General features: G+C 41.9%; 1 protein-coding gene across 1 annotated transcript in view; it reads right to left on the bottom strand.

Moving 5' to 3' along the window:
- Nucleotides 1-25146, bottom strand: part of itga9 (integrin, alpha 9) — a 44437-nt gene extending 19291 nt beyond the window's left edge. The window contains exons 1-15 of the mRNA XM_034552424.1: nt 24709-25146; nt 24293-24420; nt 22981-23087; nt 20814-20937; nt 19654-19721; nt 17385-17514; nt 17218-17303; nt 17064-17126; nt 16494-16631; nt 15944-16049; nt 14049-14143; nt 13385-13475; nt 13034-13079; nt 12779-12933; nt 11013-11173 (exon numbers count right to left, since the gene is read on the bottom strand). Of these exons, the coding sequence (XP_034408315.1) occupies nt 11013-11173; nt 12779-12933; nt 13034-13079; nt 13385-13475; nt 14049-14143; nt 15944-16049; nt 16494-16631; nt 17064-17126; nt 17218-17303; nt 17385-17514; nt 19654-19721; nt 20814-20937; nt 22981-23087; nt 24293-24420; nt 24709-24899 (1689 nt within the window). The 5' untranslated portion in view covers nt 24900-25146. The remainder of the gene's footprint in view (nt 1-11012; nt 11174-12778; nt 12934-13033; nt 13080-13384; nt 13476-14048; nt 14144-15943; nt 16050-16493; nt 16632-17063; nt 17127-17217; nt 17304-17384; nt 17515-19653; nt 19722-20813; nt 20938-22980; nt 23088-24292; nt 24421-24708) is intronic.
- Between the last annotated feature and the right edge of the window lie 1293 nt (nt 25147-26439).

Below are 26439 nucleotides of genomic sequence, written 5' to 3'. Positions count from 1 at the left end.
TCTGATCTTCAGTTTAAATGCCGCATGGTTGGCTGAAATGCTCAAGAGCGCCTCTCTCAGCGAAAACCACTGCCTCAAAAGCGTATAGCTTAGGCCCGGCCATGGGAAGTCTTTATTAACTTGTGAGAGAAACACGCACACAGCACTCCTTTTTAGGACAATGGATGTTTGGATGATTTGCAGGTTGAGGCCATTTCATTCAAGGGGCGAAACGCCAGGGAATCTTGGTTTAAATGGAAAAAAGCTTTTTAGTTAAGTGATGAATGGATTCAGCCTGTGAAAGGTTGGGGTTATGCGTGTCCTGAGACACACAGGGACAACTTGAAATGTAAAGTATTTACAGTAATGTCTGCAGCATATGGCAGACACACACTTAGACAGCTCATCTCAGCTTGCCCTTGAAAAAAGTCAAGAAGTGAGACAATTGCTAAACTTTTGAGAGGGTTATCTCTCTGCCAGATTGACTACAGGTCAAACTACAGCAGCTGCTCAGCTCAGAATAGTATAGCAGATGTTGAGAAGCCGAGAATGACAAACTGCGTAGGAGTAGGAAGGAGTGTCGATCAGTTGTTTAAGTTAAACCATTTTAGAGCCGTCGGGTATGAACAGCTTCATTCTGTCTTAATCTTTCTGGTGGCTAATGACAGAAAGTGTGTATCAGCTTTGACACCAGAATTTCCTACAATTACAAAACTGCAATCTCTATTCTTAAACCAGAACAGATTGCACATCTGTTCATAAATCCCATGACTCCTACTCATATTTAAGTTATTTGGATCTTGATTTGGGATGAACTCACTCAAATCACAACAATCGTTCTTTACATGCTGATAAAATCCCCAAAGGAGCAGCTCCTCAGACGTGATGTTTTTTTTCTCCAAAGATTTGAATAACTTCCTCCGGGGACAGGGTCAGGGACCTCAGTGAGAACCTGGTGATTTCCTTTTACTGTTATGCTCTTTATGTGCTTATCCTGTTTTCTTTAAGTGTGCCTCGATTGTTCAGTTCCTGCGCCCACCCCTGTGCCCACATAGCCTTGTCATTTCAAAGGAGGTGCCTCTTGTCATTTTTTGGGGTTTTCTTTTGTCAATTTGTGTGTATTTTTGTCATGTTTCTGGTCTTATTTTGGAATGATGTGATTTATTTTGGACATTTGAGGGCAGCGGCACAAGCTGTAAACCCATGACCGACACATTATCACCTAGTAAAGGTTATATTGTATTAGAAAATAATTGCCTATTTACACATTAGGCAGACCATTCATGCGGAGTGGTGTTTCTGGCCATCTGGTGAATGTAAATCCACTATTAACCCTCCTATAAGCTCTATTTTTGTCTTTGGAGATAACTATCTGTCTGTTTACCTGCTAAATGCTCCTGTCTGCTGTTTGGTGATGGGCATCTGGCGGACAGTCAGTTAATCAGCGTTTTCACTGAACACAGCTGCATGCTGCTGCTGAAAACAGCATTGATGAGACCAGTGAGAGTGAGTTGTGGGTTGTAGACATGTTAGCAAACAGTTGCTTATTTACAGGCCCAGCATTTAAAAAGCTGCATTATCATGTAGCCCACTTCTGATGAATGTTAGCTCCAATATTTTAGCTGTGTTTTTGGTTGCTATCGACGCATGAGGGAACTACGTGGCTCTTTAGCTGCTCAAGGCTCAATGTTCTTCACCAGCTCGTCACAAACTGAGTCCGTCTGTCGTTTAGTGCAGAGGAGGTCGTGTACAGTGGTACATCAGGGCTTTTTAGCTGAACCACTTTGATCCATTTTTTTTATATAAAAATACCGTGCATTGTTAAGCAAGATGTCTTGTCTGAAACAATGACATGAATCAGTAAAACTAACCATGTTCTGAATTACCCGTGTGCTGGAGGAAAGTTTACAAGTCAACAAAATATGCACTTGGGTTTGAATACCTTCAGCCTGTCCAAAACCAAATGATTCTGAGTAATCTGAAAAGGCCAGCCTACCAGTCATACCAATTGCATGCAGTATGCCTTTGAAAACGGTTCCCATTCAACATGAGCCATGTTTACTCCAACCAATGGAAAATAATTTGGCCCTTGAGATGTTAGCAGTAGGCAATGCTTCTCAGTAGTCTGTCCAGCTTCAGGAACCAACCGGATAAATCAAACTCTGCAGCTCCACAACCTGTTGTGCATCAAAACACACTTTTCCCAGAAAACTGACTGACAAGCTTTACAAAAGAGAGCACCACAGTGTTCAGAGCTCTTGTTGACTTGTTTGTACTAGGCGCACACTGCGTCTAGTACAAACGCAAATATCAGCAGTAGCTCATGGGGATGAGTGGTTGTTCACAAGGTACCCGGTTCAATCCCCGCTCTCCCCATAGTTGCACGGATGAGCAAGACACTGAACCCCCAGTTGCTCCCCGGGCGCTTCACTGCAGCCCACCGCTCCTTAATAACTGAGGATGGGTCAAATACAGAGAAGAATTTCCCCACAGGGATAAATAAAAGTGTACATTTCTTTTCTTTTCTTTCTTAAAACGCAAATATGTTATTGTTCCTGTTACTCCAGGGATAATGTTATTAAGCTAATTTTGTGAGAAATGAAAACAACTAGATGTATTAACAAGGCTGTGCACTCATTGTAATCAGGAGTAAATAGACTAATAAGTAAACAGTGGGTTAACAAAGAAAACCCCTTCTGACTGATATTGCATTGGTCACTGTGGCACACGGACAGGACAGAAACAAATCCACATCCTTTACCTTCACCACCCAAAAACAGCACAGAGGGGAAAAAGAAGAAAATAAATAACTGGTCAGCTGTACATTTTCAAAAACAGAACACTGAATCTGGAGTTTTGGGCTCCTCTTTGAATGAAAACATAAATCAACCAAAACCTAATCTTTAGCAAGACTGAGTGCTGCTTGATACGGAGGTGTGTAATGTCTCCCATGAGCAAACACGCATTTCCCCTTTGGGCTTTAAACAGAGGAGCACCATCACTTAACTGACAGGAAACATACACCATCTGTACGGTCATGCACGAGGCTGCATCGCGACTACACACCAATAAATACCATGTTGCTCTTAACCCAACACAATGCTCTCTAGAATCCTTGTGTCACACAACAGCTGTTCCCATGAAACACACAAACAAAAACATGAAGTTCTCTGCTTCATACTTTCAGTAAAATGACTCCCTGCAATAAAGATCCCAAGGGTGCAGATAAGGTGATACACATCTCTTACGCCTTGGAGAATCCAAGTGTATTGAATTTATTGCTTTTTAGAACAACGGTCACGTAAACACAAATTACAGGAAACTTTTATGGTCTTGCATGCATCATGAAGAAGGCATTCAACATTTGACCCTTGGACAGTTAAAACCACAGCTGGCATTTATAAAGGAGGAGAGAAAGGTGCCTCACATCGCTTTTGGAAATTGGCAGATGGAGGAGGTTTACAGCTCAAACAAACCAAATTCATCAGCGTGTTATTTTTTTTTACTACATTCCATCACCAACAACTTGATTTAACACCAATGCTAACTATAGCTGCATTTGTTTCATATCTGGATTTGAGCCAGCCGCCTATAAATACACAGATGTGTTCCCTCATGGTACAGTTGCTCCTCACTCCCACATTGTGCGGTTCTCAACATCATTATTTGTTTCTGTGCTATTTTCAGTATCTTACTACGTCTCATTTGAGAGCATTACAAGTCATTTCCCTCTTGAAATGACCCCGAAGCCGAGATCTGGAAATTCAGCAGAAACAGGGGCAGAACTGATTGGGAATTAGTCAAACAGGTTCTGCGTTATAACCTCTTCATTCCCCAAATTCTCGACCCGTCATGTCTAGCTACCTTTGACCCCTCGCAGATCTCCATTGTAACCTGACTGACGGGTTTGGAGTCACCACAAGGACAAATGCACGGCTCTTCTAAGAAGCAAAACGAACTTAGTGCTGAGGGGGGAAAAAATGAAGAATCCAGATGAGATCCTTTTAAGGAAGCAGATGTGAGTCTTGAGATCTGGGCATCAAATAGGTAGCAACAAGGTGGCTTTAGTCACCACTTAAGTTGGTATTATGTTTTAGGCAATAACACTTAAACTAATAACAAGAAGAAGAAGAAGAAGAAGAAGAAGAAGAAGAAGAAGAAGAAGAAGAAGAAGAAGAAGAAGAAGAAGAAGAAGAAGAAGAAGAAGAAGAAGAAGAAGAAGAAGAAGAAGAAGAAGAAGAAGAAGAAGAAGAAGAAGAAGAAGAAGAAGAAGAAGAAGAAGAAGAAGAAGAAGAAGAAGAAGGCTTCAACTGAGATAATAGCTGTGTCCAAATAACTCCCATGTTCACAGAAATAAAATTGCACAGGGCAAATATAATGCACCAGGTAGCACGTAAGGAGTTTGTTATTGGGTTTTAATCATCTAACTAAACTGTTATTGCTGTTTAGAACAACAACAAGCATCTGAAGACTTCCTCTCTTTGAGAGATTAACTCCCCTCAACATCCCGATCAACGTTATCTGTGCATAAACAGGAAGTTCGTTATCGGCACAATTAATTGGAGAAGAGCATTTTCCAAAAGAACGCTCACAGTTGCTGATTTTTGCCTCGTTTCGTGACTATTTAAACAAGCCAGCACTTTAATTGAATGCGTTTGTTGAAATTTGCTTTTTGAAGCGCTGATAGATTAGATACCAGCAAGGAGGAGCAGCTCAACATGTGCGTTTTTTTTAAAATGGAGTTCAAAAGTTGTGTGTGTCCTTTCATCCTGGTGATAGAGGAGGTCTCCAGATGCTTCCTGCAGCCAATTGCGTCACTGTGCACCAAATCTGGGTCACTTTTACTTCACTGTTTTGGTTGGAGCCATTGTGTTCAGACAAAGCCCAGATAAAACTGCAGCACGGCAACACTAATTTGTCATCCACCTGAGGAAGGTAGGTTACAGTTTTCCCTGGCAATACACAATTGTCTTGTGTGTATATTTGTTCCGCTTCCTTTGTGGCGGATCTCGCCTGTTTACACAGGAAGCAGAATTGGATGTGGCCACGATATCAGGAATATACACTAATATTAACAAATGGGTCAAGTAGTGGGAAATGATAACGGGGTCGCCGCCGGGTTGCTAAGGAAGCGCTGTGACGATGCCAAGCGATGAAGTAATCACGGCCTTTCATCCAATCCTGGTGTGGTGACCAGGCCCCATCACACTTATCGTGCACCCACTGAACACCCGTACACACATACGTGTTTCTCTGCAGCGGAAGTGGGGATCATGGCAAGAGAAAGTCTTTCATTGTGGTCAGCCTTGGCCACCCATTATGCTGTTGTGCGGTGGCCTCGCAGTACCGCGGCCAAAAGACTGCGGAAACATTTTGCCCAGCATGCTTAGCTGCCAAGAGCAACACATCATCAAGTCTGCCCAGCCTTTAGTCAGTCTTGATATGAGTAACAACGATGCCTTAACTGTAGCAACAACACAGGGCATGTCTAATGAGCAGCCAAGGCAAAACAAAATACCTCGCTTACATCTCCAATACACACAAATGAGAGGAACTTGTTCAATTTGCCTAAAGTCTGTTGGCTGTACACTCCCAAAACAAGCCTGGAGAAGAACTGTTCAACGTTCACTCTGACACGACCATGTGACCAAAGTATTACCATGCACTAAAATGAACCTGAATATCTCTTCTTTAGTATCCAGTACATAATATTAACACTAATACTTGCAGACTAAGCATTCAGCTCAACTTATTCATATGACAGTGCATATGTCATTTTCCACTTGATTTATTATCGCAGTGCACTGATCGTATATTTTACCCTTTTTTTCTTCTTCATTATAGTCTTTATAAATAGACTTGCTGCCATGTGTAATAGAAGACAGCTGGATATGATTACCGTCCTGCTATATACTTTCATTGTATCAGCTCTCTTGGCCTGAGGTAAATGAAACCGGGGGACCGGCATCAAGGGAATTGCACGTTTCTGTTGAACTGTAAAGAGGCAAACAAAGCAGGCAGTGTGGCAGCGGCTCCGCTCTGGGCCAGACAGTGTTGAGGGACTTTGTCTTACTGGAGATTTTTTAGGATGAAGCGACAGGAACTCCTGCTTTGCTTCACTCTCCAGGGTGTCCCGTTTGCCTATGCAGAGCAGACTTAGGTCAAACAGTAAGCGTAAATGTTTTTTCACATTTGTTTTGACGTTTTTGGCGGGAACCGATTAGTGGATTTCACTGCATAATGTAGTTAAAATACTGTCAGGAAAGTGTAGGAAACTGTCTGTCAGTTACTTTTTGTGGAACCCAAATTTAAGTCTTGAAAACTACACTTCCTGTGCGGCACTATATCCAAGACGGTAAAGAAACTAGAACACATGTCACTTGTTGTGAAGCATGAAATTCTTTTTTTCCTCCATATTTCTCCAAAATTTAAGTTGATACATTTAAATCTCGTCTTTTGACAGACCAACAGTCCAAAACCTAAAGACACTATCGAAAAAGACTAAGAAAATATTTGGCCATTTTTATTTTAAAAACTACTAGATCCAAATCTTTGCAGATTAACCACATCAATGAATTGATAAATCCTTTTAGTTTAACTATTTTGACTTTTTTTATTTCACAAGTCAGTCATGTCAGTCATACAGGCAGCTTGTTCACTCCATACAAGTAGAGCTAACTATACATAAATTAACCTGATAAGACACAACAGAATACAATCATTGACAAATTATGTAGCTTGTAAAGCTGCAGTATAGTATGTTTGTTGTCTTCTTGGCTTTGTTTTCTAACAAGATATTGCATGTCAACAATGGATCTGTCCATTACATTTAGCCAAATGAGATATGAATGAGGCACTGTATGATGCTAACAAGCAGACACACAGGCGGGTTAAAACATTAGCTCCTTTTAATTGCATTTGCAGAGGTAATAATTCTGACAAGCTGGTTCATTCTGTAACTTCATAAACCTCATCCATCCGCTCATCTACCCAGTCTGATAATCTCCTGCATTGTATGGTTCAAATCCAACATGTATCTAGTTTTTCCATTCAGTCATAGGAGACTTGAGGGCCTTACTGCATTTAGCTTTGACAGATAGATGTTCATCCTGCAGTTGCTTCACTAACAGCAGCAGCCAACAGAATACAGTTTGGTGGTCCTTTAAATACTCTGGTGGTGCCGAGCAATTGTATTGCGGACATGAGATATAGGGCACATGCTCGGTGGGATGTAGGCCAGAGGAAAGAGGAGGGGAAAGTAAGCAGGATACTTTACAAGCTAAATTAAACAGACAACTGTCACAGCCTGGGCTTTAAATGCCTTTTTTAGCTCCTCCTTGGAGACTGCGATGCTTCCACAGAGCTACACAACACCATTCATGAGCACAATTGGAAATGGCTCTTGGCATGATTTCAAGGCTCACACGCACAGCGCTGTGATGGGACTGCTGGACTTAAAACATGTGCATGACGATAGGTAAACAGCCAAAGACGTAAACGTGCCATGAGATGTATAGCTCGGAGAAGAAGTACAGGACATCTAGCAAAGACACAGTTAAATGAGTTTGTAAGACAAGCAATAAACCAGAGCCAAGTGAGCAATAACAGCCTCCGACCAAATAGTACTTGACACTATGAATACTGAATGCTTTACAGTTTATAGTAAGACGTATGTCACAATGTAATGTTCACATTGCACCAGGAGCCTTTTAAATCTAAAGACACTGGTGTCCTTCAGACAACATATACATACATAAACAAAGTGCAAAACATGATCTGAACTTTTATTTTAACATTATGTCAGCCATCCTGGCAGCGTGGTTCTGTGGATGGCCATATCAATGTCCAGCATTCCAGGCCTGACTGAAATATATTAAACACATTTTGGATGAATTGTCTTTAAATTGTATACACACATTTATGGTTCCCATATGACGTATTCCTAATGATTTGTTTTGGTTCAGAGGAAAACGTCTCTGCGACTATTGGCTGGACTGCCATGATATATGGAGTTGCCATTCATGTCTACATCAGGATGAGTTGTATATCAACTTTGGTGATCCTTTAACCTTTTAATGGTTTAGTTTATGAAAATATCTGCAAAACTAATGCCATTCCCATTTGCCTCAGCTGTATGTCGTGTTTAGTGCGAGGCTGCAGACTCTGAAGAGTAAAATGTCTTCCCTGGTGACTCTTCAAGTTGCCATTTCTCCAACTACTATAGAGTGCTCCATTTCCTACTCAACCTACATAATATTATTAGTACACAGTAATGCATGTCATTATATGCATATAAAAAGTCAGGTAAAAAGAAGTTACCTCTTTCATTAAAATGTGAACTGCTCCAGTTTTCTGTCCTTTAATTGCTGAGGGGTCAAAGTGAAGCTCTTTCACCAAGACTTGAGACATGACCATCCTCCAGAAGGGAAACATGCCAACTGTAGAACATGACTAACTGAAGCGCATTAAACTGAAGAATTCCCGCACAATCGAGGGCTCTCTTGTTAAAATCATTCATCAGTCATCACTGCAAGGAACTGTTTTGAGGTTGTGAGGTACAACTGAAGGAAAAAGAGTTTATTTAGCTAAAAATAACCAAACAAAGACCATCTGGAGGGCTGGTGTGCTGTTAGCCCATGCCAATGAAAACATGTTCAAAATGATCAACTAGAAGAGATAATTTTTGGAGGAATTACTGAACTATTAGCTTCTGTACGCTGTGCTCTATGAACAACTCAAACTATGAACTTGTGTTCTCAAAACGACATGAAATAATGAGCGGTCGGTCAAGAACTTGTACTTTCAGATGGTGAAAATTGAGTGTGTCTGTTCCAGTCCTAATGCCACATATACAGAAGAGGAATCAGAACAAATCCAACAGTTCCTTATAAATATCAGCTGTTACCTGAGGTCCATTTAAAGTGTTTATATAATACATAAAGTCAACAAATGGGGTCTACAGATAGTCAGCGTATTTACTAACGTGGCTAAGAGTGGCTCAGAATAGCTCATGGCCCACTTCCACCGGCCCTCATGCATCGGGGCTTGAGCAACCAACTCTGACATGAGGGTTTTCCATCAGCAGCGCCAGCACGCAGCTCCTGTTGACACAACAGCAGCCCAGCACCATGCTGTGTTTTAGATGAGGAAAGGGTGGGACGGGGGTGCACAACCCACCCTTGAGGATGCAGTCGGGGAACCAGCTGGTTACCATTAGCATACCTCTTCTGGGGAATGGGAGGACTGGCTCATGTGGGCAGACACATGAGGAAGATAAATGATGCGATTGGGCAAGCAGACTTTACTCATCTAAGAGCGGAGCCAGATCACCTCTGATTATGGTGATTCTTTAGCTTCTCTCTGCAGTAAAAACACATACTTTATCATGATGAGGACTCATGGCAGACGGTTCTCTTGCTAGGTCGTAATCGTTGCCCCCTTTCATACATGTCTAAGGACATTCAGCCTGTAAACAGTTTGGCGAAGTGATAATTTGGGCACCACGCCCTTAGCGTCCTGTGTGGTGTTTCATAGCTTATGGTAACTCTGGGAATCTCACCTCTGCTTTTAGCTGCTGAGCAGGTGGAGTTTGTGGATGCATATCTAGAAAAAATTACAATCCGCACAGCTAGAGTAGCAACCATGCTGCACTTCACACCTCAGTCAAGCCAATCCAAATACTCCTACAGACGAAAGGTGTAATGTTGTATGGCTCATCTGTCAGCGGAAATATGTGTGAAAGGAATAGTTAGACAATTCTTATATCCTTTAATAAGCTGGAGCCAGGAGATAGTAAACTTAGCTTAGCATAAATGCTGGAAAACAATCCTCCTATCAGCACCTTTAAAGGCCACTAATAAACGTATTATATATTGTTTGCTTCAATCTTACAGAAACTGTTTGATCCAGCAACATTAGGGCCGATAGCTGCAAAATACCGTTCGCCCCTCATGTAACATCTGGCCTGATGGATGGCACTTAAAGTATAAGTATGTCTATCTCAAAGCCAGAGAGATGCTACAGATACGTGGCAGCTACGAGCTTCGGCTGAGTGATCATTTACTCGCCCACCCACACACCCAAAGAAGTGTTGAAATGTCCGATTTACTTGGGGAAGCAACACCCTACTTACCCTACTTGTAATGCTCTGTGTGTTGAAACTTAGATGGAGAGAAGTGAAAATTGAAATGTTAGATTCTTCTATCCGGGTTTACTGAAGAGCCTAAATGAGCACATGGCAGACGTCACTGCATAAACCGTGATAACTGTGATGTGCATGTTGTGATGAATAATGTGAGCTTAATGCTGCATCTGCTCTGTGTGATAAACTCTCATTACAGTCCGAAGGGGTTGAAGGAAGAGAGTAATGACAGCCCCCCTCAGTCGGCAGCTTAGCCTCCCACGGTGAAAGCGCTTGGAGAGCCCACTTAAGAATGCAAGTGAAATGTACAGGCCTGCAGTGGGCCTCCACATTAGAGGAGGTGAAACATGGATGGTGCCCTCAGGACGAGGAGCCTCTCTGAGGCTACACGGGTAAATCACAGAGGAACACAATAGAGGGACTATGCGATGACAAAGGAGACTCTGTTTCCTGTTTCTGTCAGTTTCTGCAGATGCACACTTGAGCAGCATGGTTTCCCGGACCATCAAGAGCCTGCCTGTTACCTTTAACCTGACCCAGCAGGGTGACACAAAGAGCTGGCCGGCAGATGCCTGCTGATCCGCAGCCGCTGATCCTACACCACTCTGAGATAATGTGATGGACCTTACAGAATCTTGACATCTTAATTTTCCTCTTGTTCGGATCTGTCTAAACACTTTAACTGGAAACATACAGACGTTAATGCTCTGACCAAAAAGCCGCAAAAATCAGATAAGAAAGAAAAACAGACCACATGAGCAAATAACTCATAACACACATCAACATTGCAGGGTTAGCATGCCCACGGTTGTGTGAACGCAGCGGAGAGTTGGGCTGAGGACATGAGCCACACAAACACAGCCAGCGCTAAGACCAGACAATCCAACCTTACCTTAACGTAGGCAGTGTAGCGCTGGCACTCCTCTCTGTTGAAGTCCAAGCTGATCTGCTGGCTTATCTGGCTGATCTGAGAACCGCTTTGAGTGAAATAGACCCGGGAAGGCTGGCTCTTCTGTCGCTTATCCACGTCAGCTGTCAGGTTGTACAGCAACTCTGTGAAGAGGCGGCAGCACTGTGACACAACACATCAACTGACAGCGATGGTTCTTTGAGCAAAAAAGATCTTGAGAAACACGTCAAATATGCAGGGTTTGGCTTTCTGGTAACTGCCATCAAAACAGGGGGAGAAATAAATGATCACTCATTGCATTAACAGAGAGAAGATGGAAACATGTTTGATATTTCTTGGTCAAATCATCTGATATTACGTTAAGTTAACAATAACCTTTTGTGCCATGGTGTGTAATGAAAACAGAGCTATTTTCAGTAGATTTGCCTCCAGGTTTGCTACTATGATGAAAACTGAATGAAAAGCAATGGCTAGGAACAATGAATTTCAATTTCATCTTGAGACTAGACAGATAATTTATCATTCATCCACAATCCGGTAACCGATTTATTCATGTTAGCTAAAACTGCATTTACATAAAAAAAGAGATTTATGTGCCAATATTTAACAGATAACAACTATTAACAAAAACAGGATGCCATTTTTCCAGCTGGTGGGGCCGAACCAGCATTACTGTGAAAGAAAACATTCAACACCAACATTTCTGCTGGTTCCAGCCCGGGTCCTAGTGACAATGAGACACACAACAACTTAAAGTCTTGAAGTTTTTGAATTGAGAAATCATAACCCTGACATTTCCGAAAAGACCATATATGGGCCATTTAAAATCCATTCCTCTGAATGAATCAGCCTCAGTCTGGATAATTGCTTTAAGAGGGTGTCACTCTGGTAAAACACTGAGAGTAGGGTGGCAAACACACCCTCGTCGGACCAAAGCCTACTGTTTACTCCATCCAACAGAGGAACGCCATGAGCTCACTCTAGAGGAGGCAAGGGAAGGTTTCATTAAGGGACTCACCAAACACAGAGTGCTACACTTTCCATGACGTTTGCCAGACGGCTAAACAGAGAGGCCTTTTTCCTGCAGGACGCAGTTATTATTTAACGTCAGGGCTCCTGCTCCCCTGGGGGTTTGTGAATGGCCACACCCAAACCCTGGAACAGGACTACACCTCAGCACTCGACAGGCACCGCACCCAATAGCCCGTTAAGAAAGGATGAGGGGTGGACCATTGGCCAAACTGACAGGTCAAAGGCCAACCACACCGACTGTCTCCAAGCATGGGCAGAATTACTCAGCATGAGCATGTTTACACATTTTCCAAATTTAAATGACCACCATAAGTTCAAGGAGTAGGAATTGCACTTCCTCACAACACTAACATATAGTGACTCAAATATACTCTTTATGATCAACACCAGTGAGTGACACATGACTACTGAGAATTATGGCTTTTGTAGATTCATTAAAAAAATGAAGTAATAAGAAAATGTTCCAGTATATTTAACTATTCTTTTAAGCTACAAAAACTAAACTACGATTCCAGTATTCTGTAACTCTGTGGTAGATGAACTTTGTTTGAATTTCATAGCTATTAGCTACTTAGCTTGCTTACTCGGCAATGTAGAAATCTTTTTGTTCCAGTGGGGACTGCGTAAGTAATACACAGTCATGGGTAGTTCAGTGTCCTTTTCATTGTGGACTGACAACTTTTTTTTAGGTTTCTCTTGTCAGGATTTGTCCTCACCTATCTGTCCAGGCAGCTGTCTTCCCCTGAAGCGCATGCAGACGGTGACATTGAAGCAGTTTATGTTCTGGAGGCCCTCGTGGCACTGCGGCACAGAGATGTTGATGGAGACGGGCAGGAAGATGGAGATATCCACCGTAATGACAGGCCGAGTTCTACCACCACATTGACCGACACAAGAACACAGTGTGGGAAAGGCTGGACGTTAATACCACTCAGAAGGAGAATGGAATAGTGCAGTGTCACGGAACTCACCTCAGCATGACCACACTATCTGACATGAAAGCCCCAATAGTGACATCTGGAACACAAACATAAACATGGTTGACTTGGAAAGCCATAAAGAGGTTATTTGCAACATCTGCTGACAGCACTCATCCCACCTGCAAATCCCAAACAATGCAAAGAGGTCTTTAACTGTCATGCTGGCTAAGTCTGGACGTCAGCTGTGGAATAATGCCTCTATCATGAGTCAGTGCACTGCTTTGCATAATCAGCACGAGAGTCAAAAACCAGGGCTAAAAAAAACAAACATTTCATAATGTCATCCTTTCCTACTTGATGTGTTCATCTTCCTAATGTGGTTAAGCCTTTATCTATTCTTACCTGCGTATCCATTGCCATCCATGTCTACATTGCCAGAGATTGACTGGCCAAACATCTGCAGACCGGGGTTTACACTGCGCCCAGACAGTTTCTGTAACAGATGATACCAGCTCTCAAGTCATGTGTTACATGTGAGCCAACATGGAAAAAAGAGAACGTTGCAGGATTTTTTTTTTTTTTTTTTGCTCTGTGTTTTTTTTTTCCAGCTGATTGCCAGACTGCAACTCATCCTTTTTACCCAAGTTTTTGCAAACAAGATACATTGTGTTAATTAGTGAGCTCTGGGGATGCTGTCAGGTGGATTAATTTAGCTTTGGCCAGAAGCTGTTTGCCTCAGTCTTTATGTTAGCTTAGCATAAAGCTCAGCTGGAAAAAACGGTGATTTATAAAAAGTAAATACTTTGTAGACACTCGAAAAAAAGAAGCTAAAGAAGGACTCCTGAGGCAACATCACCACCTGCAACTTTATCAGTTATTTGGACAGCTCGATACACAAGGTGAACGCATGGGTTTCATCAAAATGTAACATGTGCAGGTGAACCTAGAGTGGAACTACTACAACTAGAGATGAAGGGAACGAGAATCACAATGTAATCCTTCGCTTAGTTCTAAAATAAATCTCCAAGATATTGGTGTGTTGTGTGACACGAGGAGGAGTTCTTACCATTGAGTATTTGCTGATGATTCCTTTGGCGTCCCCATGGTAGATATAAACGGCTCCTCCATAGTCATCCTCTTTCGGGGCTCCTATGGCTACATCTTAAGAGATAAATATAGGACAAAAGTGTTTATGTTTATGTAAATGACTGTGTGTGTGTGTGTGTGTGTGTGTGTGTGTGTGTGTGTGTGTGTGTGTGAGAGCTTTCATTAACCCTGGGAAACAAGCTGTTACAGTAAGAGTCTTAATAGACCATTACGTGTTGTGAGTGGCCATAAAGACTTGTGTGACCACTGAGAGAGTGGAAACAAGGCTATAAAGTGCTGGCAAGAGCACTGAAACAATGTCTCCTTATCCCATTTGCACAGAAACTCCATATATAAACGTTCTTTTTATAAACACAAACACCTCCAGGACATGTGGTGCAGCATACCAAAGGAGAAATGCTAAACGAATGGCACGAATGGCACACTTTTTTTGTAAATATCACACAAATATTAACTCATTATGTTAGAGATAGAATTAAATTAGAGTTTTTTTTTGTTTGTTTTTTGTAGAACCAAATGTGTATTCTGATTTCCTTTTTAAAATTAAATAGTAGCAGTTTGGTTGTAAATAATAGATTGTCAGTCGGTCGAGTAAGTCTGGTTCTTTCGTCACTCCAACAGCGAAGACTTACAGGATGAGTTATGCATCCCAGCTGCCATCTTTCCCTGCACGCGCACACGCACACGCGCACACGCACACGCGCACACGCACACACACACACACTTTGTGCCAGGCTGCAAGCCTCGAGGCGTATCTTGCACAGAGATGAATCCAGTCAGCAGCTCCGGCCTCGAGTGTGAGATGAACGCCAATTTGAGCCCTCAAAGCCGAGCCAATGCGAGTGCCAGGAAAACAGACAGTGTAAATGTATGTCTGTGTTTGGATAATTTGGTTTGCATCTGGATGACATTGAGTGGGCAATATTTTCTAAAGAGCCCCCTCGCCGCAGGGTAATAAAAACAAAATGTCTGAGAAAATGACGGGTTTTGTTGCACCTACTGAGACTCTCAGCCAACGATTGCTTGTGGGCTGATGTCGGGAACATGAACTGTGTGACTTTATTACTTATGACAGAAGAAATAGTTTTATTTCATGACTAAAGCAAAATGTCACACTAATAGTAATAAATGCGATTGAAAAGTGTTTGCCATTGCGTGCATTTTAGATCATTGACTTCTTGTGGACCATTACAAGACCCCCACCTGGGTTATGACCGCTCACCAGTGGCTCCAGTGTTGCAAATGGTTTACATGCCCAGAGATAGTTAAGTGGATGAAGGACAATACCAGTCATTTTGAAATTAAAGACCTCCTTTTTGGTACATTTAAGGACATCTGAGACATTGTTTTGGTTTGCATTGCAGAAGCTGGTTCATAAGGACCATTTTGAAAAGACTCTTCTTTTAATGTATCACGATAAACAAAAACAATTGACCTTCAACAATAACAATATAACAAACGGATACTATGTCAAGCAGGTTTTACTGTGAGCTGCTGCAAGTTTCACATCATAGTGAACTAAACTAAAAACAAATTAAGAAGTTGTGGCATGGTTGTAAAAATGGTCGGGACAACTGTACAGCACAAGTGATTTATGTTTAATGGACTAAAACATGTGCGGTCCTAATATGTTAGTTGTTCCCAACCTTTTTTGTCTTGTAACCCCTTAACGGATACTAGTGCCTAATTGTGAGGTTTCAAATGCCTTTCAGATAAACTTCTCAGGTTATTTTATTTAATTACTATTTACATCTCTGATAGGTAAAAATAGCACGTAGATGGACACTGTTTTATAAAAGTGTCTTTATGAATGCATGCATGCAGTTTCTACAACTTAGTTATTACTGTACTGACCTTGATATCCATCATCATCTATGTCTCCAATTGCGGAAATGCATTCTCCAAAGTGTGCATTGAAAGCATTGTCACCACTCAAAACACCTTCTTCCTCCATCACCCCCTGAAAACAGAAGCAGGCCAGATAACAGTTGATGGTGCGCTGGCAGCAGAAAAAAGAAATGTCCAATATACAGCTGCAGTGAAATGTCTGCAGCTGTCCGATAAAAGACTTTGGCCACGACTGCAGCTAGTTGGCTTTTATCCAAAGCAATTTAACAACCACACAGTCAACTTCCTCTCAATAAGTCATGAATACAAAATGTACACACATACGTTCTAGTCTTGGTGGGTTCAATTATCTCGCAATGATCTACTGTTTTTTTCTTCTTCTCATTCCATGATAACATACATGCTCAGGAAGAAATCAAACATGAGCAAATCTAAAAATGTACACTACAGACAATAATACGAGGATAGAAATATCCGAGAGCACGGGACACACTGGAGTAAAATAAATCATCAAGTTCTGGTCTCATTTTCCTCGTGAACCACGGATCCCACTCACATTGCCCTTGCTGAGGTACACAGACACCTGGCCCTCATCCCGGAGCTGGCTGTGCATGGGTGCCCCCACCAGCAGGTCCGACAAGCCGTCCTGGTTCAGATCAACTGCACACAATGAGGAGCCAAAGTAAGAGCCCATCTGGAACCAAGCCGAGCCACAGAGCAATGGGTCAGATCACAGACACTTCTTCTTCAGTTCATACCATTGACATACGATTCACACTTTGACTGGATCCACCTCCCTTTTATATCTATACCCTGACATCCTTTTATTTACTCTGCATCGAAAGCATTAGCTACCTCCCTGGCTTTGCTTTCTGGCAAGCATGTTCCTTCTTTAAATCGCTGTTGCTCTCTAAACACTTCGGGCCAACATAAACAGTGTAGTTCTGACAACAAAGCAATCAGAGTAGCTGGTTGATCACAAGAATCTAAACGATCCCTGAGGCAGAGTAGGTTCAATCAAAATATGGTTGAATAGTAGAATAACCTCAATGCACAATATTTATTTTAATGATTAGAAACAGGACTGCCAGAGACCACTGGAAGAATACTGCATCCGAGCTCATACCATTCTCCCCGAGGCTTGAAAGCTCTTCACCAAAGACACACCGTCGATTTTGAAAATGTAAACCTGTGTGGGAGAAAATCAAATCAGTGTAGCAAGCAACACGAGACGACTTCAACTCAACAGCTGGAAATAAGGCAGAAGAAGAAGTCCCTACTTTTCCACTGCCGCTGTGCTGTGGCGCCCCTGCAGCGATGTCTATTACATTAGGAGAGGAGAAGTGTCCAGCAGTCACGGCATAGCCTGGAAACAGTGATCAGTTACACATTATTACTTGTGTATTTTGAACATTCAACACAATCATCCTCATTAGCAAGCTCTTACCAAGGTAGCTGTATCTGTGAGAGTCAACGTCTTCTTTGTTGGGGCTGTAGAAAGAGTCAGAAGTCAGGTTGTACACCTTGATCGTCCCAGTCCAGTAGTATGACCCCGGTGCGCCCATCACCACCAGCTCCTGGAAATGAAAATCACATTCATTGGGATTTACCCTCTTCTGCAGAGCGTCTGGTTAACCAGTGGCCACAGACTGGTTTGTGTTATCTGCTCTCAACCACACAGCCAGATGGCATGCCAGCAGAAGGGGCCTCCTTTGATGTGATGAGGAATGAGGAGTCCAGGCAAAATTGACAGCTGTAAAATGAGTTGTTCACAGCTCTTTTGTTGTGACGCTCAACAGATATTAAAGGGACCAGAGCACGACCATTAAGACCCCGGCTCTGTTTCAGCTGCCCTAAAAGTGGAGCCATTGCTCTCGGAGTCCTGATTTTGAAACCTGACAGTGTGCCGTCCGTCTCGGAGGATGTGTGTAGTCGCCTGACGACTCAAACAAACTTAACGGCACGGTAAGGACCTCACTCAGAGGTGAATGTCCCCTGTGCTGTGCTCTCAAACATCTGGGCGCCATGGTTCAGACAAGGATAAGGTTAACAGTTGGACGTCTTTTCTTTAAATTCCTGACATTCTCTAAAGTTGGGTTGTTCATATGATTTAACAGATCAACACTGACGTCGTCGGTCTGTGAAAAAAAAGAAGTGGTTTTGTTGAATTTCTTTTTGGTTTTCAAACAGTAGCTTTATTGTATAATCCAATTTTATACAATGTTCTTTTTGAAGCCACAAGGTTTCACTCAAGTGTTATTTAAAGCTTTCACATGATGCTGACAAAAAGAAACTTACACACACTCACACACACACAATAAATCAATATTGCATATAAGCGCTTTTTTCCAGCTTATATATTGTGTTTTTTTATCTGGGTTTACTCAATAATGAAACAAATTCCTAAAACATGATGTCGTACACTGCTTTAAGTGTTCATAACTGCCGTGAACAACCTTTTCAGAGGCTCTTGAAACACACAAGTCGAAGTAAGATTAGCAGGCAGATCATGTGAAATGATGTCAGTATCCGTGACAGGAAAACCATTTTGGTCGATTACACGTCAGAAAACAGCAAACACAGTTTCACACCGCTCAGGCTGAAGATATTCAGTTTGCAATGATATATTTACAATCAAGAAAGGCAACAAGTCCTCAAATTAACAAACCACAGAATGTTTGTTCAATTCTCAACGATTAATAAAAGTTTCAACCAATACTTTTCTGTTTTTTGCGGCTCTGGTAGAGTCCAACTAGAAAGCTGAAACAATGTTATTTAGGAAAGGTAAAAAGAAGAACTCAAATCACTTAAGACTTTCTTTAGACTCTTTCTCACCAATAAGAATGGTTTCACCCTGAGGGCACATCTGTGCTTCCAAGACACATTTGTAAGTCCCTTACAGTCCACTGGACTTAAGTGTATGTGCCAAATTGAGCGTTACTGTAATTCGAGACTTGAAACGGTCCTTTGCAGAACATGCAGCTCACGGACCACATCAGGAAATACTTACATTGCTAGCGTCGAGAAAACAAAAATGGCTAAACTGGTCAAATAAAAAATTGCAATGTATTCCTCATTTACAAATGTTTTCCTGTCAATATATTTGTTTTCCTCAAATGCATTTCAAGTTAAATATATTTGTCCTTTATCTCACCACCAGCTTCACCTTTCTAAGCGGCTTACAGAAAAAAAGGCATTTGTAAGATACAAAAATGTATTGTTCAACCAAGGATGATGTCATATGTTCTCATGCATCTATGCTATCGAGTAAAGGAAAATTGTATTTTCTTAAACATTTTATCTTGTGGAACCACAAGAGGTGCTGTAGTTTCCTATGGAAACATAAGCTAAGAGATATCAGCAGTTAGTCAGCAGAGTGCTGGCTGCTTTGATACAAATACTCATGTATATCTGACTGAAGAATATTCCACATCATTTGACATCTAAAACAACTTGCCTCTCAGTCATCTATATTTAATGTATCTGCTAACTATCAAAGTCAACGACGAAAATGAGAGACAGTTTAAGATAAATAATAGTTTCTATTAGCACTTAATATTAAAATGCAAAGAATGGCAATTGGTATTGCATGTGAAGACGTGCTCAGTTTACCAAACAGTGAACTGACTGATGAAATGCCACGATTGTGCAGATGACAGAGATTGGAAGACCACCAGCGACGAACAGAAAGAAGATGAACAAGAACCGTTACTGACCTCCGTAAAAACTCCCGCTATCCCGGCTTGGCACGAGCCGTGCTCTTCCCCATACTTCTGCTTATAGTCTGTAAGAAAAAAACAACCCACAAATTATTTCACTGTGTGCTTGAGCCAGCATTTGCTGGAGTTTTTCCTGCATTCCATATGGAGCTAGTCAAAGTCCCAGTCCTCTCCGCGAGGAGTCTGGGGCCAGAACACAGACGGGGAGAAGGGATGCAACCCCACATTCAATAAGAAGACCTCTTACTTGGAAGGTTACACAAATATTGAGCTTGGATATGTGCAAAATGCACTATCAATATGGTCCCATGTACAGTGTGTCTGGCTTCTCCACGACTGACACAGAAGGAAGTGAAATCCTGACCAGGGAGCACAATTGAGGTGTAAAACAGGCTTTGAAAAAGAGCTCTGAGTCACATATCAAAACATATGAAGATCACATTTGCATGAGTCAGCTTATACAGTACATTCATTTTTAAATGGAACTTGATTTTTAGTGTTGTAGACGGTGCGTAAAGAAAATAACCGTTAGCACAAATGGATTGGATTTACTACAATCATAACAAAATGTAATCTCTATCTTGCAAATAAATCTTTCCTTAAAAACACCTGGTTTCTAGAAAAGCCTAAATCTGTGCAGAATTACACCTTTCAGAAAATGGTTCTCTTTTACAAAAAGGTGCACAGGGATTACAAACTCTCCATCTCCACCTGACAAATGCTCATATATTCGGCTCAACAAATCCCACAATAGGAGAATCTGGCTCCTGTTGTGGAGACGGATCACACTTCAAGGCTTTGCTGCTACTAGACGTCTCTGCCAGAACACCAATCAGAGGTCAGAGGCAGATGGTGCTGGCTACAAAGAACACATGTCCATAAATTGTAACCACAGAAAAGGATAAACAGACCAATTTATAATTTCTTTTGTTATCCAGGTTTTAAAAAAATGTATGTGAGACGGAAGATTACACTTTAAATGTCCACACTGAGGCCATAACCTGGGTCTTTGCTTAATTTGAAGGAATTAGGAGGCGAAGGGGGTTGGGAGCCACTGGAGTAAGCCTTCATTCAGGAGCGCACTTTAACTTTCCCAGTGTCTGTGTCGGCCTAATGTGAGAGGCTGATATGGGTTTAAATGTGTGCCTGTACTGTACCTTCATAACAAGGGATGAGCGGCTTCGTCCTGCCCTGGAGAGTGGGAGGAATGATGGAGCAGTACCCGTGTGGAAGAATATGCTCTGAGTCGTAGTAGATGTTTTTCCAGCGGTGAGCACAGGCCTGCGAGAGAAAAGCAGCAACGGAGTGCAAACTCAGACACATGTTCATGCCGTAAACGTAAAAGACTTTCAGGCTGCATGCAGGCGTTCCTTCCACCACGCTGGTTATTGAAACCCCTTCCTCGTCGGGCTGGAGTCAGTTTGTCTCTGCGGCTGTCAAATGATCGTCAATAAGAGGGGGTAGTAAAGGTCATCCATAACTCTGACCATAACGATCTGCAGCAGCGTGAGATCTGGGTTTCGTAAGCATCATTTAACACGCAGCAAGAAAATATTCGCCTCAACATTTGTCTTTTAAAAGTTTTAATTTAAAAAACAGCTCCTCCGGGCCTTACGGGCAGCTGGAGAAGCCAAAAGTTTAGACATCGGATCAAAAGCCATAGAACAAACTCCCACTTTATTATGCTGTTGCTGAATCGTGGGGGTTCATTTCTACAACTGACAGTGAGTAACTCTCAAAACAATATTTTGACACTGTGTAATTCAAAATAAAACATTCCACAGATCGATAAGCAAACAGAATAATATAGACTCGATTTCAAACTCTGGCCCAAATCAGCACACATAAATGCGTAAATGTGGTAATAATTTAGTATCCTGGGGGGACGGTGGTGGAGCTCCTGTGGCTCTGGGGACAGATCTGGACGCCTCTGTGCAGACAAAGTTCACTTCATTTCCCCTCGCCGTGTTTAACCCCCCCCCACGCACGCACGCACGCACGCACAGCCAATCTAAATGACTACAAGAGCGTCAGATGACTGTCTGGAAGCAAGAAGCGGCGTTGAGAAGATTATTTTTTTTAAAAGATCAATAAGCTGATATCAACACAACAAAAGGAGCTCTTGCAGCAACTGTAATGTGGAAGGAGCGAAGAAGGCTTTTCCGGTTGGAAGTCTGTTCTGTTATCATGTTCCAGTTCACTTGAAGGGCTCGCTGGTCAGAAACAAGGCCTTCACTGAAAGCGCCAATGAAATCACCACTGTACACATCTGCCAAGCAGCCATTTCCCTCTTGTTGCACAGGAACCCTGAGTCCATTCAGATGAGTTTTTTTTTTAAAGCAACACAGCAACACGTGGCAGAAAGTCACCACCTTTCTTTTATCATATTCCCGTCTGGACGGCCAAAGACTGTGCAGCTACAAGCATCTTATTATTCTATGCTCAAGTTCCAAAGACTGACAACTCCAAGAACTCTTCAAGTTTTGGGTCATGGTTTGAAAAGCATGCCAATACTTTCCACTGAGGTATAACAAATGGACCAAACACACACATATTGAAAGCAATAGAGGTTTAAAAGGCCAAACCGTCTGTATGGGGGAAGGAATTATTGTGATTTGTTTGGCTCCTGTAGGCGGAGGTCAATCAACCACAGGTATTCAAACACACACCTGTCTTGAGTGTTTCAAGAGCTGACCTGCCCACCAGTCGCCTTCAAAGTGTCCAGGAAGGCTGCTGGTTCCCTCGCTACCCGGCGCAGGGGACTGGGGGTTAACGTTTAATGAAAGGCTGCCCTTGGACGGGACCACCGCAGAGGGGCTGAAGCCTAAACAAACTCTACCAGCTGCCCTATGATCTCTGTGCAAATACCCAGCCAAGCACCCCTGGGATTAGCACCACTAGTTAGTCTTCTGGTTTCTCTAAATCCCTCTCTCATTCTTTATAAACAACATTCCACTTTTGACAAACCCGGTTCCACTGACTCTTCCAGCTCCTAACACGAGGTAGATGTTTCACAGTATTATGTAACCGCTCAGCAGTTTCCAAATCTGTCTGACTTCAGCTGTTCCTCCAGCTTCGGGTATGCAAGGGAAATCGAAGTTCATTTTTTGACTTATGCAAGTCAAAGCTTGTGAGCATGTAACACAGAATGGAAGGAACGGCCCTTTTATGTAATGTTGAGACCAGCTGTGGTTCAACAGTGTGGTTCATGTTAAGACATTAGCAACAATAATGTCGGTCTAAAATGGTCTGCTTTTACGAGTGTACATGGTTCGCATTATACAATTTGTTGAGGTGTGCGCGGCGTTGGGTCCCTGAACTCACCAAAATGTTGCCATTGGCTCGGTCCTGGCGGGCCAGGCTGACCCCCATCCACTCGTCATCCCTGTCTCCCTGGCACGTCTTGCCACACGACTCTCTCGGCTTGTTCCCTGAAAGACAATGAGAGCAGTTTCTGCAGACGTTGAGTCACCGGGACGGAGGATGTCTTTCAAAGAGCCCTCTTCAGCTCTTCATTTCTGCTTAATGTGTGTGGGATGTTTACCCACTTTGAAATACTAGATAGTTTGTACAGCTGATATGACTTCAAGGCAATTTTACCCAAAGAAAAAAATTGATTATGATATTTAGTCGAGCCCAAAGACACTGGATTTTGAGGCCGATATCAATATTGATATTTGGGTTTTAAACAATATATAGGCTCATTGTTTATATTTAACAAACAACATGAATACACATTTTTGAATAATAGAGTTGGATGAATTGTTTGGTTAATAACATCATCACAATTTCAAAAGTGCACATAAAAATAAATAAAAACCTAATAACTGACTGTACGTTGCATACTGCTTTGTAATGCTATTTACATGAATGTGCATAGTTAGATGAACAAAACAGTAAATCACACTCTTCAGTGCAATAGATTTACTATTTCCCTTCCTCAAGTGTATTCTCTTTCTTCCTGCAGACAACTGATTCAGCACAATGGCATGCAGCTGTGTAGCATGTAGTGTGTCAGTGTGTGTGTTGTGTGTTCCCAGAGGCCCGTCAGAGTTCAGCTCCTCTGGTCCATGTGGCTCACTGAGCACCGAGCAGCACACGCTCACTGTGATAGTGTAGGTTTATTTGGTGACACACTGACTGAGCACAGAGTTCATATTAAAGCTACGCCTGCACCCCGGCTTTCATGACCACAAGAACGGAGCCGAGGCTGTGTGTGTGTGTGTGTGTGTGTGTGTGTGTGTGTGTGTTGAAGCTGAACTTTTTGGCTCACGTACTTGGAAAATATTAGCAAAAGCATAAATCATATTTATCAAAATTATTTATGGACCTATGCACACAGAACCCTCTAGTCTTTAGGATGTCTCCATAAAGCAAGTTCAAAACTGGAAGAACAAATGTCGCCCTGTTAAGAGTAGTATAAGGCTGCATTATTCTGATAAAACAAAACAGATGCGTGGGGGAGTTGAGGCAAAGAGAGGAAAAAGCTGCAGGAAAGCGCAACTTGCGTGTGGACTGTACCAGATAGTGAACCTTTCTGTTGTTTGTGGGCACATATGTTGCCCTGAGGCTGCAGTAGAGTAGTGTGTTGTTTGTCAATGCGCTTGTGTTTATGCTGCAGGCCGTGGGGACTGACCTCTTCCCAGATCCATCTCTGTGCAGCGGCGCTCTGGGTTGCTGTGAACTCGACACTTATATACAGCTCCAGGAGAGTGCACAGAGCTACTGTAGGTTGAGTTTGCCTTTGGAGCCCCGACTATTACCCTGCAGAAATGAGGAGAGGATAGAGGATAGGACAAACACCTTACAGTGTCTTTAACAAAAATAACACTAAAACCTGGAAATAAAAGAACAAATCTTTTTGCAAGCACAAGTTACAGTACAAACAGAAATGGCGTTTCATTAAGAGAATATTAGGCATTATTGTTTTGTATGCATTGGATGTGGCTGCAGCCTGAGCTCTGGAGACCCTCGGACATTTGCTTCAAAAGTACAAACTCCTTGCATCATTGAAATAAAATTAGAGCGTTTCCAGTCAAACATGGGACTCACCAGCGTGTGTTGTCATGATAATGCTCCAGCACAGAATAGCCAAAAAAACTAGAATTTGGTCCGCGAAACACCAAAGGATGTTCTAAGTCTATATTGTAAGAATAGACCACTGAAATAGAGAGATAAGCACAGAAAACATGTTGTAGTCCTCTTGTGTGTCTCCAAAGAGTAGCCATCTCTTTGCGCGTCATGCGTAATAACGCGGTACAAGCTTCCAAAAAGAAGAGGGGAAGAAAAAACTATTAGGATAAATTGTCAGCTCTTCAGTGCTCAAACTGTTACAAAACTATCTCGCAGTTGTATTCTCCTGGTCTAACGCAGCGTGAAAGCTGTGATGGCATGAGGAAAGCTGGAGCAGGAAAGTTAACGGTCCGGTAAATAACGGTGCGTCAGCTTCTCTCCATTCTGTGTCAATCTGAGAAAGTTGTTGCTCGCAGGCTCCCTGTCGTGGAGATAAATGCGGTCACTTGTGTCAAGTTAATAAGGGGTAACCGGGACAAGACCGGATGTACAAGGTTTTAGTAAAAATAAAAGCATCGCTGCCGGTCTTATACAAGACTTGGGAGGACAGAGAGGGTTTTAATGTGACGGGGGAAACCGGAACGCGTGTTTTCACTCTGGTACCCCGGACACTGGTGACGCGATCACGGAGAGACGCGGATGGTTTTGATGCGCAAAGCATCACATTTCACCCGTGGGCTTTGGGGGCTCCACTCACCTAAACTGAGCGATGAGGGCGCGCTGCTGCCCTCTAACGTTTTCCAGTCACAATGAACAGTGCAACACCCTCATTAGAATATCTTAAAAAGCTTTCATTTATTGATTGTATTTATTGGCACACAAATCCCCAGGGATATTGCAATTCCTTTAAAAGTCAGCATAATTATAAACATATATGAGCAAACTGTGTTGATATAAGGAATTCAAAGTTTCTATAATAAATGCTTTTGTTGCAAAATTTTACAAAATAAAAACCCACTCTGGGCCGCTTCTGATATGATTACTATAGGGACAAATCATCTTACTATATTATATATTACAGCAGTGGTTCCCAATAGTTGTCCCTTTAAAACAAAAGCAATGTCTACTTGCAACCCAATCACCAATTGTGACCAGTCAATCAAAGACCGATTCAATTTGAATACCTTTTACAGACCTCACAAAATAAAATATCAAGATTTACAATAAAAAGATTAAATAAGTCTAAATATTGTGTAGCGGAAATCTTTATTTTCCACTTATTCCTTAATCTTCTGGCAAGCCCCTCAATTTATCGTTGCAGATTCTTGTGGAGGTCCCGAGCACGAAGGTCGAAACCGTATTTACAGTGTAATATATACATTGTGCAATAACATACTTATATCATTGTCACATGTATGGCTATGCAGACATATATATATATATATATATATATATATATATATATATATATATATATATATATATATATATATATATATATATATATATATATATATTTATCTTACAAAACAGGCTAGCTATATGTTCCAAGTTTCAAGTCAACTTTCTTGTGTTTGTCAACTCACTTGACCAATAAAGTTTATTCTGATACCCATTCAATTATGGTGTCCATGATCTAACACTTGTGTGTGTCCTTCAAATGAAAATATGCATCAAACAAAGGTTACTGTTAGAGAAGTATGTGACCCACTACCAATCTTTAAAGGATCTTTAAAACCCAGATTTGTTGTGATGCGTCTATTACCACAG

The sequence above is a fragment of the Cyclopterus lumpus genome, chromosome 15 (genome assembly GCF_009769545.1).
Source record: "Cyclopterus lumpus isolate fCycLum1 chromosome 15, fCycLum1.pri, whole genome shotgun sequence".
Lineage (NCBI taxonomy): Eukaryota > Metazoa > Chordata > Actinopteri > Perciformes > Cyclopteridae > Cyclopterus > Cyclopterus lumpus.
This window is presented reverse-complemented; position numbering and strand designations above follow the sequence as displayed.